Source organism: Thermobia domestica, chromosome 4 (genome assembly GCF_964235325.1).
Source record: "Thermobia domestica chromosome 4, izTheDome1.hap1.1, whole genome shotgun sequence".
Lineage (NCBI taxonomy): Eukaryota > Metazoa > Arthropoda > Insecta > Zygentoma > Lepismatidae > Thermobia > Thermobia domestica.
The window spans coordinates 261,588,029-261,603,510 of NC_137457.1; the positions used below are offsets into that span (position 1 = coordinate 261,588,029).

Below are 15,482 nucleotides of genomic sequence, written 5' to 3' on the forward strand. Positions count from 1 at the left end.
GTCATATTCATTGTTGTATATCTTGAGCATTCAGCAACCACAGTGTTTAGAGGTATTAAGCATGTGTATCACCAGTGGCGTCTTACCCATAAGCATAGGACATAAGTCAAGAAACAATAATTTATGTTTATTGCTTCATGTAAGTATATATAAGACATATTTTCAATTTTTATTGGAATACTTCCCGAAAAACATGTTAAATTTTGAAAAACTGCATTTGAAAGAACATTCTGTCGTAGTAAATGTATTTTTTGCCAAATGACAGTAACCACTTTGTTTCAATGTAGCAATATTTTCTAGTATAGACAAAAGCTCTACTTGTTCTATTGTTGCATTTCTTTCCAATTCGATCTTTTCCATTCTAATTTTGCAACTGTAACATGACTAAAGGCTTTTTTCTATCTCTCAAAAGGAGGACAATGTTTACACGAAATAAGTATTGCACACTGCACAGGTCGCAGTTAGTCTCCATCATAATGTAAGCGTTGTTTAGTATCAAGGTTTCCTGTGACTCCCGTGTAAGTGTGTATGTGTGTGAAAACAAAGAAGTTAATGTGTGGTTTCCTATATGAAGGAACGTACACAATGCTGTAATTCATTTTGTAACAATAGGAACGAATTAAATGATACCTACTATGTTTTACTGGATATTATAATATACTTAAACAAAATGTGATAAAAAAATGAGCTTTTACCTAAATAAGAATAATGCGATAACAAAATAATTTACTTTTTAGGCACTATAAATGTGCGAAGTGTGTATTTGTAAAGTATAAACAATAAATGTGCGAAGTGTGTATTTGTAAAGTATAAACAATAAATGTGTGAAGTGTGTATTTGTAAAGTATAAACAATAAATGTGCGAAGTGTGTATATGTAAAGTATAAACAATAAATGTGCGAAGTGTGTATTTGTAAAGTATAAACAATAAATGTGAGAAGTATGTATTTGTAAAGTATAAACAATAAATATCCGAAGTGTGTATTTGTAAAGTATAAACAATAAATGTGCGAAGTGTGTATTTGTAAAGTATAAACAATAAATGTGCGAAGTGTGTATATGTAAAGTATAAACAATAAATGTGCGAAGTGTGTATTTGTAAAGTATAAACAATAAATGTGTGAAGTGTGTATTTGTAAAGTATAAACAAAAAATGTGTGAAGTGTGTATTTGTAAAGTATAAACAAAAAATGTGTGAACTGTGTATTTGTAAAGTATAAACAATAAATGTATGAAGTGTGTATTTGTAAAGTATAAACAATAAATCATGGAACTTCTTAATCTGCGTATTATATTTATTGAGTAAAGAAATACCTTATTTCAGACTTGTGCACATTAACAAAATCCACATTCAAAAGATGTTAATTTCTGACAAAAATATACTTTCGTGGCTCTACCAAAGTTTTTTATATTTTGCAGAATATAGATTGGAACCATCATCTTTGGTCTAGCGTTTAAAGCGCGTTTCTTCAGTGTACGAGATTCCGGACTCGACTTCTAGTGAGAAAGCATTGAAAGCATGTGAGAAATGGATCAAATTTCACTTTAAATTTTAGGTTTTGTCCAATATATCTTCGGATGGATGTGTAGTGAAATTATAAATACTTATTTCTTTTATACATTGTACCTTCTAACTACTAGTTCCAATCTGTTCCTTCACTTCAGCTTTCAAATACCTTTTGAAAACACAGGCTAGAAAAGAACACTCAAAGAGACTCAACATTTGACAATGTTTTATCACTGACTTGTGAGTATTTGAAGCAGTGTTTCTTCCAGACCTGTTTTTCTTGGGGGCACTGACCCACGGAACTCTGAGAGTGACCCCCGGAGCAGACCAAAATAATATGTCTATAATATAATAATAAATAGAATATTATCAGCACTGGCCTCCGGAGTATACTAAATGTGCCCCTCCGGAACATTGTTCCTGAAAGAAACACTGATTTGAAGTAAGTCTTTTCGCTGTACCATCAGAGCCGTCACTGCAAATGTCATGTCGCTATTTATTTGAAATTTCTTTGTCACTACGTAATTGAGATATTTTTCGTCACTACTCACAAGAGATAAAAACATCTCGAATATGTAATTACAAGAAATATCTATAGTACGAAGTGATAAAATAACTTTAAATATACAACGATAATAATTCCAAAATATGTAGTGAAAAGACTTTCCTTAGATACTCCTGGTAAGAATGTGTCAAATGTGTAGTGTAAAATATGTCAAATATACACATTTAAGAAATTTATCAGCGTTTAAAATATCAAGATTGTAGTTATACTAGCCGCCGGCTAGCTGGGAACTTTACCCCCGGACCCCTATATTTGCGTGGTCTTCTACCTTTCATATCCCTAACCAGTGCTGGATTTATGTATAAGCTAAACAAGCTATACCTCAGGACCCCACTCTCTTGGTGGTCCCAAAAATTAAAAAAAAAACACTGTTCGTATATTTGCAAAATATAAGAAAAAAAATAAATAAAATATAATCTAAACATAATAATAGTTCTTTTTGTTGTGTAGACTCATATGACGTAAGTGATGGGTCCCTTCTGTTAGTCTGCTTCTTAAAAATTACTAGTTTCTTCATATCTGTATAGTATGCCTAGATTTATCTTGATACTTAAGGGGCCCCATTAACTTCAATAGCTTAGGGCCCCATCAAACCAAAATCCGACTTTGTCCCTAACACGTCTCTAATCTTAAAGAATTTCGAGATATGGCCATTTTATTATAACAATTGCTACCTCACCTTTTTCTTCTTTTCTAACCGCTACTTCAAACAACACTTAATTATTTTAAATTAAAAGTATAAATATCAATTTTCGTGTCTCTAACCCTAAGGTATTTCGAGACATGACCACCCTATTTTGTCAATTGGAAATTCCAGTCTTTTTCTTTCTATTCACCTTTTTCTTACCATCTATAGAGGATATATATATACATATATATATATATATATATATATATATATATATAAACGCTTAAACAGGTCTTTTAATTATTTTGAATGAAATATCTAAATACCAAATTTCATGTCCCTAACTTTAAACCATTTCAAAATATGGTCATTCTAATCTACCTTTATTTTTTCCTGTCTTATTTTTTCTCTTCTAGGAAAAATATCGAAAAACCGTGAAACACGTGTATAGATATTTAAAATTGGAAGTACATATACCAAATTTTATGTTTTAACCCTTTAGAGATTCGCCCATTTCCTCCTCTTCAAAAAAAATAAATAAAATAAAATAAAATAAAACTTCCTTAGCTTTACTTTACGCCACAAATCCTATGCAGTGCCAAAGTTTCTAGCTTAAGTAGTTTGGCATGGGTATTGATCAGTTGGTCAGGACTTCTTTTACATAGAGAAATTACTTATTCATAATCTGCCCGCAAATGATGTCTGTCGACTTACCTGTGATAATCCGGGTAAAATCTGACAATACCCATCACCCGTAACAATATTTCCAATGAACTAAGTACTTGATTTCATGTTACTTTTAATTGTATATACGATTACAGAGACTAAAGATTTGATAATGACATTTATTTTTCCAATATTTGGATTGGTAAAGTTAGCATAAGTCACTCTGTCGAAAAGAAATAGAAAAAAATAAATGAAAAAAAAAGAGACACAAAAGCTTGATAAGTCAATTTGTTACGAGAAAATTTGAGCTAATTCAGTCTGTAAAATGGCAGATTTTCAAAGAAAGTTCCAGGAAAATTTATCAGAAAATGGTGTTATACAAAGAAATATAACTTACGCTGCTTTAACTTTCACCCGTCCATTTGTGACAAGTATAGAAAGAAGATCGCGAATACACAGACTTCGTCTTCTGGAACAGGATATTGATTAAAAATGCAAAGCAAGAGAAACTTACCAGGTTGGCAGTAACATCGGAAGCCATTTTCTTGGTCGACGCAGATGCCGTGAACGCATGGGGAAGAAGTACATTCATCCAAATTGTGTTCGCAAAGTGTGCCTACGAAGCCAGCTGGGCAAACGCAACGGAAGTGAGTCACATTGCCTGTACACGTGGCTCCATTTTGACACGGAGCTGAGTCACATGGGTCTGTCTCTACTTCACATGTTTTCCCTGTGAAGCCTGGGAAAAAAAAGAAAGAAAAAAAAATACAATATTATAATGTTTTCACACAGATGTAAAATTAATAAATCATACTACATATATATTTCAATTTTGCTACCAGTGTTAAAACGTACCTTTAAAGTTGTAAGAAAGTTTGTCAAATTTCGATATGAGTGGCATAGTCTGAGATATTTTATTGCTGATTAGGAGGATTAATCCATAATGTATTTGAGTCTCACTGGAAACCATGGTAGTTTTTTTTTTTAATTTATGATTTTCCTCTATATTGGTTAAATTACATAAACACAGGAAAAGAAAACAAAGAAATATTAAGTAATAAAAAAATAAATAATACAAACATGTTATTAGATAAATAAGATTTTAGTAAATGGTCCAAGATAAATAGTAGACGTGCTAATTACATGGTGCAACCCTGCATTAAATGTAATAATCTTGTCCTTTGTTTTCTTATATGAAAAAGGAAATTCTTCACAGAATGAATTTTCTCAGTATGGTCTGTCTATCTCCCCCCCCCCCTTCGACGTAATGCATAATCCAGAGATATTTTTGAACGTACAAGAAACAAGGAACATCATTCACAGAATATTGGAATGAATATGGGATGTTTCATCATTATCAGAACACATCCAGTGGTTCTCTTGTGAAAATCCAGTTCTCGGATTGCTTTGGGTCATTTCCAGGGTCTTTGGGGGATAATTATAAAGCTACTTTTTTTTTTTTTTTTTTTTTTGTCTCATGAGAGACACATTCCATTGAAAGCGAACGGAAATCATATGAATACATACATTATCCTTAAAGCTTCTATTGCAATCTTAAATGTCTCAGAACATGTATTGGAACCTGTAGGACGTTCAAAGGACATACGGCCAAACGCTTTTGCCTTTTCACCGTCGCTAAAAAATTATCAACTGGAAAAATAGCTATGTGAAACTAGCAGACATCTTAACATTTTGCACATCATAAGGTTGATGTAAGTAAAATTTCCACTCCAGAGCTTCATTTCCAAGGTTCTTCCTCCTCCGAAAAGATGTTGAAAACTACACCATCTGCACCACACACCTTTACCATCGCTCATTCAACAACTGAGTTCCGTGGCGAAATAAGGCTGACGTTACACTGTTTGATCATCAGGAAATGCCTTCCGTCCAAAGCAATCATCAATATGCCCGAAGATATTGGAGTAAGTGGGAGATCTACAACATTATATATAATTGAATACGGTGGATAAGAAAGGGCTTTAACCTAACTTATGGTGAATCTTCATGTGAGAACGAAGTGTCATGCAACATGAGGACGCTATGTCTGCTGACCGTTGAAAGATGGTTGTGGACAAGATTGATGAGATTTCATGGCGTTAAGGACTATATTGATCCGCAGTACTGGTTTTGTTTCTAAGCTGGAAGACTTCACGAATCATACCCACCATAACAAAAGAAATATCGTTTGTGTGTAAAGAATGGTTTGGGACACTGATCTGGACGTGGATCATGACCCAACCATTGCCCTTACCATTTTCGATTGTCGTAGGAGATCCATATTTCTTCACAAGTGACAATCCGATGCAAGAAATCTTCAGGATATTTTATATACTCAGAAAACTACATATTTCCGGACGGCGTTCCTTGTTGGCCAGTATTAACTTATGTGGCGCTCACGAGTTCAAGTTTTGTACCTTATCGAACGACAGTAGAATGGTGTACACTTAAATCTCTGTAGTGACACGGACATTTTTCCGAAGGTCTTATTCCACAGTGTTCGTGAACTCATCAAAACATGATATCGGTCGGTGCCACGGAACTCAGTTTGCAATGAATGCTTTTCACCAAAATGAAATTTAACAAACCAAAGGCGAATGATACAATCATTTCCAGTCCTAGTCCAAATGCACTGTTATTAATACTATTATTTACGGATTGCTGCGCAGATTATCCCAGAGTAAAATCGTTAAAGAAAAACACTTGTAATTTTGTTCCCCGTAGTGCACTTTTATGCTATCCTATTCAACAACGTACTGTCTTCTGACTGTCGGTGTATTCCAGTCTATCTTCTGGACTATACTGAATTTATGACGTTAAACACCTGATCTTCCATCTTTGTGTTGTGGTACTGAGGTGAATTTCCCACCAGACGTCAAGGGAAACATTTCACTCGCACCAAGGTAATAACTTAAGAAGTATATATGGGAATGGACTATAAATATATATTAAATATTAATGTTCCTTTAGGCAATAGCTTAATAGTCACGAGGAAAAGTTATTAAAAACATTAAAAGTACTCATTTAGAAACAGTGCATGATTGTTCCTAAAACAATATTGCCACAACAAAAAAAGTGCTAGGAAGAGTGAAAGACAGATGGCAGCGCAAGTTGTAATAATACAAGAGGAAGGAGGAGTTGTATAAATATAAGGGAACCACTCGGAACATGTTCCAAAGAAAAAAAACAACTTGTTACGTCCCCATGCCGTAAGCGTCGGTGGACCACCGATGGGCAATTAGCGACATTTCGCCGAAAATTGGCGCCCTGCAGCGACGATCCGCGGTGCCCCACTTCCGTTTTGAAAATTATACCACTAGCGGCCCACCAGCGGCATAGACGCGATGAAACGCCAATGGACCACAAAATTATTTCCCCAAAATATGTTAAATCGCCTATATATGTGATTTGTTTACATTAAGGTGTCTAAAAAGTACCCCGGAAGAGGCTCGAACCATCAACCATGTGGTTACTAGGCGGGGGTTCTTCCGACTTCGCCACGGAGGCGATGAAGGAAAAGTCGCTTGTAAAGGGATAAATTGTTGAGATCTTTTTAATTTGGTCAATCAGAGTGCTTCTTTAACTGTGCATATTAGACGATAACTGTTTGTGATGAGATAAAATGCGTTCACTATGTAACTTTATAACTTAATGACGCGTGTCTATTTACTTTATTTCATAGTTCTTCCATACTCACTTTCTAATGTTTGATGACAGTTCTAATCTAAATTCATACAATTATCGCACTTATCTCAAGATTTTTCACTTCATGACTTTTTGTTGAGGCAGAGGTTTATCTTAACTCCCAGAGCTCACTTTAGGAACAATTTGTCAGGAAAAAAATAATACATAATAATAATCGTATGCACATGACTGGCGATAGTTCGTGTTGGTCCCTTTGCGATTCTCCGCGACGAATAGGAGAAGCACGGACCAAAACGAAGTCCTCGCTACTACGCGGTGATAACTTCAACACCCCGACTCGAGATATATGTTTCGACTAGACGAAACCCTGCCGCCAGTGGGACACTTGCGGCAATCCTTCGACGCGTCGCTACATCGACGATCGACATTTACCCGCAAGTGGGCCACTAGGTGTTGGCGACGTTTACGGCATGGGGGTAGTTTTGAAATTTTCTAGTGGATTCGTTCATTACTTGTGATAATACAAATGCGCCACTGTATTGTACTATCTGTATTTTATGGAACTACTGTAGCTTAGTGATACACTTTCCCTTCAGGGAGTGAGCTGGAAAGGCATATATTAGCTTCCCTCCTTTGACTCTACGGTAGTGGGACTGTTCTTGTTCCATACTAAATTGGTCAAGTGTTCTTTGTGCATTCTGACTGTTTCCACAGTGTCCCGTTTCAGTGTTAGTGTTAATTTAGTGATAATTAAGGGAAATTTTATATTATGGCTACTACTAAAGATTTCCAAATAAAGTTCGTATTTGATGACTGTACTAGAGGTTGCCTCCCTAACACAAGCCAAATATATGAATGGATAACTACGACCTTTCCTGAAATATTTTACGATATAAGTGCGTTACAACTGAACTTGAAAGACTACGTTATACACTTATGTTTCGATATACTTAGGAACTTGGCAATTTCTTAATACAGCCTTGTTCACGATAGAATTTATACACGCCAATAATACTGTATTGTGAGTGTACAGTGTATCATGTCTGCTGCTGATAAGATACGAACAGTGCGTATATATGATTTCCTTGTGGAATTTTCCATGCAATTGTTGGAAGAACAGTTTTCCATGCCATTACAACCAGGTTTATAAAATTCAAAAGCAATATAGAAATTTGCCTTTTCCCCTGGCATCGAGACTGGTGTTTAATTCGCTCAACTAAAACTGCAGAAACAAACCCAGTCTAATTTGATTGTTGCAGATCACAACATTTGAAAATAAACCTATTACATGCATTTTTTTTCAGTGACAACTATACATTAATCTCATGACCTTTGTTCATCTGGAATCTCTACAACTCATTTACAAACTCGTATGACAGAGTGAGGAAAACTCCATGTATTGGCCAGCGCTCAACGTACTCATAAGGATTATGTAAGTCAACTATTTTCGTCCTTTGAGACCTCATAGGCAGCGAATGGTGATATCTCCTCCCTTCAAAATCCTTATGTTTTTCCGTCATTACCAGCCCTAGTTCCAGCAGAGGGGTCGACGCTAATTTTCCCAAGAATTAGTAATGCAACACTACATCCAAAAAATTGTGTTGAGACGGAGAATTGTTTTATACCTACACAGTTTAAAACTGATCATTACAAGGAGAAGTTGGTGCAATTATACCAAGTTCAAACTGGAGATGTTGATCAACGGATCATTCCTTCTACTCAAGATCAGAATAGCAGATAGAACACCCGCATGACTACCTGGAAAAGAATGTTTCTCCCATTCCACCTAGTAAATGAAAGAAGTAACAAAAACATAAACTAGGATACTAATATTATGTTTCCTAAATAAAGTATGCTTACTGTTGAAAGTACGGCTCAGCGAGTGCTTCAGTATGAAAAATTAACGTCTGATTTAGAATTGACATAAGTCCAAGTTTGTAACTAGGTGACCTTGTATTTCCTACAAGTGTTTAGTAGGAAATTGTTTTGTTCATTCTCGTAACGCGTGGTGTGACAAATGGTTTGGGAGAGTTTGTTTATTGTATTCTATGTTGTTTCTTGGTTTAACCTTGCGCCTACTGTGCGGGATGTTTCAATTTCTATTCTATTCATACGTTTTGTGCACTTCACTTTTCGAGCCTTGAGAGTAAACTTATATCGGGGTCAGTCCAACAAGAATAAGCCCCTGCTAACACAATTTAGTAGTAGAGATTATAAAGCGATTGTGTGCAAGAAGTTCTAGTTTCCAATTTTGAGTTTATTCATGGTTACAGGGCCATTGTTAATCGGGGCGACTAGACAGATGTCGCTATATTATTGAAGAAAGGGTTTCTTGTGATCATATTGCGTTTGATACAGAAGAACAGATTAATACGATGCTACATAGGGGGCATCTTTTCAGGCAATATTTATATTTCATCCAGTTATTTAAATATAAATGGCATGAAACTATTTATAAGATAATTCTATCTGCTGTGCATTATAGGGGGAGATTTTAATACGATCGCACACCAAAGCCACTGTATCACGCCTAAGCGGCCATGTCATTCTTTCTTATAATAGCTTAAGTTTCTCCATTTAATATACAATCTTCTCTAGTCCCATTCTCCTTCCTGTCTTCACCCATATTACAGCAACGGCTAAGTTTCGCACAGACAGTATATTCTGTTCAAACGACATAAAACAAAATATTGAAGAACTTTATACAATTGTTACTTTTTCAAACCACTTTGCCTTACACGGAGTAATCCGTTTCCTCTCCTTCATGCCTCATACAAAGGGACGTCTTACTAGAAATTAAATAACCCTTTACTTCCACCTCCGATAATACAAAAGACCTTTTCTCATAAATAGTCCTATTGGATCTGCATGCAGGGATAGTATCAAATATTGTTTAATGGTGGATGGTTTACATTAAACCGAAATTAAAGTAATATTTCCAGTGACAAGTCTATGTCGTTCGATAGGATTTCTTATCTCTCTATGAATTTATGTATAGTGCCTTACTGAAGTTATGCAGCTTTCACCTTCTGTTTCTCCACATATAACATATCTACCCTACCAAACAGCATTTAAAACATCTTCCTCTTATTTAAGTTCCTCATATTTTGCAATCTGCAATCGATAAAAATGTGCTGATGCTTTTATTGTTGATTTCGAAAAGGCATTTGATACCCTTGACCACCGTTTCTTAATTTCAAGTATTGAAGACGTGGCGTTTCCTTTCATCTTTCTGCGCAGTGATTGAACGTCTTTATATGTCAGCTACATTACGCCTTCAATTTAACTGACATCTATCAACGATTACTCCTCTACGTAGAGGATTGTGCCTATCTCTTTGCTCTTGTGGCCTTTCATGGTTAGCATACGCGTCTTTTTCGTGGAAAATCCGGGTTCGATTTCCAACTGGAGCTCATGTGGTTAAGCTTTAGGTTTACGTCTCATATAGCCTCGCCACTGAAAGCGACAACAAACTCAAAATCACACCTTTGTTCTTCTTCTTTGCTCGCTTTTATATAATTTACATTCTGTAGCGGCTTTGTCTCCCTTGCCTCCGCACTCCTTCCGTTCTCTTAACGTTTTTGTATATGTAGACGATCTTACGATTACCTCCGTATACCCGTCTTTTAAATCAAGTTTTAGACACACATCAGCTTACTTGATGTTCTGGCTGTTATATAATTTGCGTAATACTATAGTTCTTATACCTCTCATGGTTTTGATTTACCTCAGGGCAGCCATTATGCGCTCTATCATTGATCTTGGTGTAAGTCTTGTTTTTGGACATTTTGTTTTCTCGTTACATGATGATAATATTGTATAATATACAGTGTGCTCCAGTAGCGTAGCCAGGATTTTTGTTTGAGGTTCTTAGTGTTGGGAGGCATATATGTATGCGTTTGTTGAGCCAAATGTTTAGTTCTAATAATAATAATAATAATAATAATAATAAAGACCCCAAAATGCTGACATTTTTAAAGAACAAAGACAATGTTGGCGAACACAGCTTGTCTAGAAACTGTGGTATATTTTGTTTTAAAATAAAGTACATGAAAGGCAATTGCTGATTCTTCCGAGAAAGAATTACGAACATCAAAGTACCAAAGTGCATTGTCGGAAACCTTTGGGGGAGGTCCGCCCCCCTGGGCCCACCCCTTCCCAACGCCACTGGTGTACTCTCTCAACTACCAGTCAGCTTAACCGCTCATATTCGAAGAAATAGTCATTTTCGTTATCAGCTCGGTGCTCCACATCAATAAGAAATGTACAATACTTTGCACACAACACTGTGCCTAATTCAGTACCATAGGCTGAACTATTTCTTCAGGGAGCTACATTAGCCAAGTAGTAGGACACTTACCTCTGTTGCGTGAGGTCTTTGATTCGATTCCCGGCCAAGTAGGTTTGTGGTGAATAACATCGTGTCCATAGGTTTTCTTGGGGTACTCCAATTTCCTCCAACATTCTCATTTCATTGATCCACTTGTCTTAATCATCCGTCTCCCTTAGCATAAAAAAGGATATTCAGGGGAAGTTAAACTGAAGGATTTAATTTCATTTCATTTCAAGTGTGTCTTTTCAGTTTTATGTTTTCCTCTAATCAATGTATCGTAAATAAATCAGGAGCGTCATTTCAGATTTTACCTCTGATGGAGAGACAACATTTTCCACTGACATTAATGTTTTTTTTTTTTTTTTATTTAGTCAAGAGGCTAGCTCATGTCTCGTGTGCCTGAAAGGTCCCCTCGATGTGACTTCAGATTCAATTGATGGATGGTCGGGACATTAAAAAAGAGTTGGTCACATGGTGTGGTGAGTGCTCGTTCTGTCCGCCATATTGGACTTTGAACATGGATAATGACGTTTTGAGAAAAATGTTAGGTTACTAATTAAACAGTTCTAGCATAGGTTGTAATTATAATACAGAAACCAGTTATACCTCGTTCGAATTGCAAATATCTGTGCTTTAAAACGGTATATATGATATGCGTGTGTGTTGCAGGAGGGAAGCGTTACGGTGGGGAATTCCCGGAAATTTACACAAAAAATTCGCTTTTATCTAGTTTGATCGCTTATAAGCTGACAACCGTGAGAGCAAGAAACAACATAAATTTTGCAGGAAAGTAACAATGTATCTGAAATACTTCTAGAACGTTTGAGGAAGATAGTTGATGTACACACAGAGAAAAAAATAGTGTATGAATGTTTTAGTTATACGCGTGGGTGACCAGGACATAATTTATCGGGTTTTCTTAAAACATCTAAGAAATCTAGCGTTGAAGTAGAGAGTACTTTAATTTGGAAAAAATATGCAGTGTTAATAAAAATTATACATAGTGATTACAAATCCTGAGATACAAGGAAACTACTGTGGACAATTTTGACTACGAAGAGCACACCCCATCAGGAATAGGCTGGACGCATGACACTGTGATGATAATCTCCCAGGACAAAGTGATTCTGGACGTGGACTCCGAGGCACTTAAAACTAGTGATTAAAGAATGTCTGTTGAATATGGAGATATTGACACTTCCAATCGGAGTTTATTCCATACTTTGTCATGTCAAGAACACCTTGTTTGCAATAGGCGACCAGAGAGAGGTAATGCCCCTCTCACGTTTGTTCCGTCCACAAGACCTGACACAAGTCAATCTGATAATCGGTGTAGGGAACAAGACTTTGTTTGGTTCCTCTCTCGCTTTCTCCAAAGCAGCTACTTTCCAGATGTAAGGGAAGACATTCAGCAAGTACCCTCGTAGAGTGCATTCAATAGTATGATAACAGATGAAAATCAATCTATTGTCCAGATCAGATTCACTCGAATCATTGCATATCCAGCAATAGAGTTTGGCACAATATATACTTGTATGGTAAACTTTGAAGGCTGTTTAAAACAAGTAGAGGTGGAAAGTGGATCCTTGTGGTGCGATCAAGGTGTGTACCAGATTGCGAAAGAAATACATTTCAACATTTTCATCGGCTTGAGTGGATTTCATTTCATAAAGGAGGTCATTTCGTGTGTTGGGAAATGCCTGTGAGGCAGGTTAGCAGATCACATACTTACAGCAACAGAGGTTTTTTTCGAAACAAGCTTGCAAAAGCGTTTTCAATGGTTTTCACTATCCTGGGGGAATGAGGGGACTTTCTATGCTGGCAGAGGCAATGGAACGCTTGTGCTGGTTGGCTTTCACATGCAAGTATGATGTGAATAAACAGGGACAATGTATCAGTGACCTGCACAGAATACAAAGAGACTGGCAGATGAAGGATGAAGAATGTGTTCTTGAAGGTATGAAGAGTGCATGTGAACATTATGGCCAGTTAAAAGTAAATATTCAAGCTTTTGTAGTTGATGGAGAGCAGAAATGTCATTCTTTTCTCTTCTGGAATCAATTTGTCCATGTATTATTTCCCATTATCCGTGACCTGCTACGTGGTCATCGTGAAGCGAAATGGGAGATATTTGTGAGTGCTGTTTCCCGATCAGTTTTCTTTTTGTTTGCTTTTGATAAGATAAATTATTCCCGTTGATCTTCTGTATTCCTAGAAAGTGATGGACTCTGATGAGCAAACTTCCCTGCTGAACTGCATAAAACACGGTAAACGACTTCACGAAGACTTTATCCAAGAACGCTTTGCTGACAAAAGCAAAAAGTTGATGGATCCAATTAAGCGAAGTATTCTACGCAAACCTGTAGTCCGAACTGAAGTTCTGGATATTCAAGAGGAAAGTTCAAAGGCATTGCAAGTCATTGACGTTGCAAGAGCAAGAGGCTACAGTGTTGAGACGTTACTGAAGTATAAGATCACACCCACGTCATTCCTTATGACAAAAGTAAAGCAGTAAAATCAGACCTCATGTGTGAACTAGAGAAACATCTTACTACCTCACCTCCTTCGCAGATGCCACACGGTGACATAGTTTATAGTGTTATTGTGGACTTTATGGTGCAGACTAGAAAGATTCCAATTAAACGATTGAAGCTGAAGATATTTGGTGAGTTTGCTGATTATTTGGTTCCAATTTCGTATCAAGTGAACCATTATGATGTTGTTTCTGATATTTATTCGAAAACAAGAATCGCTCAGAATGAACATGAAGAAGTAAAACAAGTTTGGTACAGTATGATATTCCATCACCACTCACACCACTCCTGGTTCAGATGGAATGTTACTGAGCCTCTTCTGACAATAAAGTAAAATTCCAGGAGCTTTTCATATCATGGATATTGGAGAAAGAGGACATCTCTACAAACCAAGACCTCTACCTTGGTGGTGCACATACTAGTGACAGATTGAAGTGTGTAGTGATCCGCAACAAATCTGTATCAGATGGAAAAATCTTCATTCCGAACATGAAGATGACGACCGAATGTTGCTTCATATCAACCATGTTGTAGAAACATGAATAACACCAGATGTAGGTGTCGTGTACAGATACAGATGTGTTAGTAAATGTTTTGTACCACTATAAAAATACATGGGAATCGCAACAGCTTCAGGAACTGTGGATGCTGCCTGGTGTTCGTTGAACATCTCGTGCAATTAATATTCATAAACTATCAAAATAAATTAAACAAACCTTAATCCTTGTTTTGCCTGCAGTCCACACTAACTGATTGAGATTCAACTAGCAAAGTAGGAAGAAAAGCAACAGCAATGAAGATTGTCGATTTGTCTGGAACTTCACGCCCTGAAAACTTTGGAACAAGAGCGATAAACGAAAATGATGTGCGCGATGAAGAGAAATTCCTCTTGCAATATTTGGGGTTAAACATGTATTCATATGGCGAGTTGCGATTCACAAAGTTTCATCAGAAAGAGCGGAAAGGAAATTTCAGAAACCTTGTTCTCCCCTCAAATACGATGGCGCTTCATATAAAGCGGTCATATTTTCAACGCTACCGGTGGATGAACGCTCTTAGACGTGTCGAACAACCAGACCCTATCGATTTTGGTTATGTCTGTGATGGTGAATACTATATTCCAGATATATTCTCTACATCTCTATTACCTAGTGATTTCATACAACCTTGTAAATGAGAGAAGTGTGCCAGAAAAGGTGTCTGTGCCAGGCAAAGCCTCCTTCAAATGTTGTACTTATTGTAAATGTTCCGGTTCCAGAGGCTGCGTAAATCCACATTAATGCACCAGTTGTTTCTCCTTGTATCTCACGATTACTAATCAGTATGTACACTCATGTCCAAAAGGATTGTCTCATATCTATAACTGTCTTCTTGTAAGAATATAATTTGATAATGATTTGCAGGGTACTTTTAATACTGATACTATGTATGTAATCGGGAAATGTATATTTGTGGTAAATTTCATAGAAAAAGAATTATAAAAACGAAAATTAGAATGAGTAAAACAAAATGTTGCTAAATGGACACGAAAGTTTTATTTTCGTTTTATTGTTCCTATTTACTGCTCTTTTGACATGAAATTTGCCAAATACATGTCTTTGTCAATT

At 36.4% G+C, this 15,482-nt stretch overlaps 1 protein-coding gene across 3 annotated transcripts in view; it reads right to left on the bottom strand.

The window, feature by feature from the left end:
* Positions 1–15,482, bottom strand: part of wry (delta and Notch-like EGF repeat containing weary) — a 980,891-nt gene that overhangs the window by 87,960 nt on the left and 877,449 nt on the right. For all 3 annotated transcript variants that reach the window (XM_081755853.1, XM_081755854.1, XM_081755852.1), the window contains exon 6: positions 3,881–4,105. In XM_081755853.1, coding sequence (XP_081611979.1) covers positions 3,881–4,105 — 225 coding nt within the window. The remainder of the gene's footprint in view (positions 1–3,880; positions 4,106–15,482) is intronic.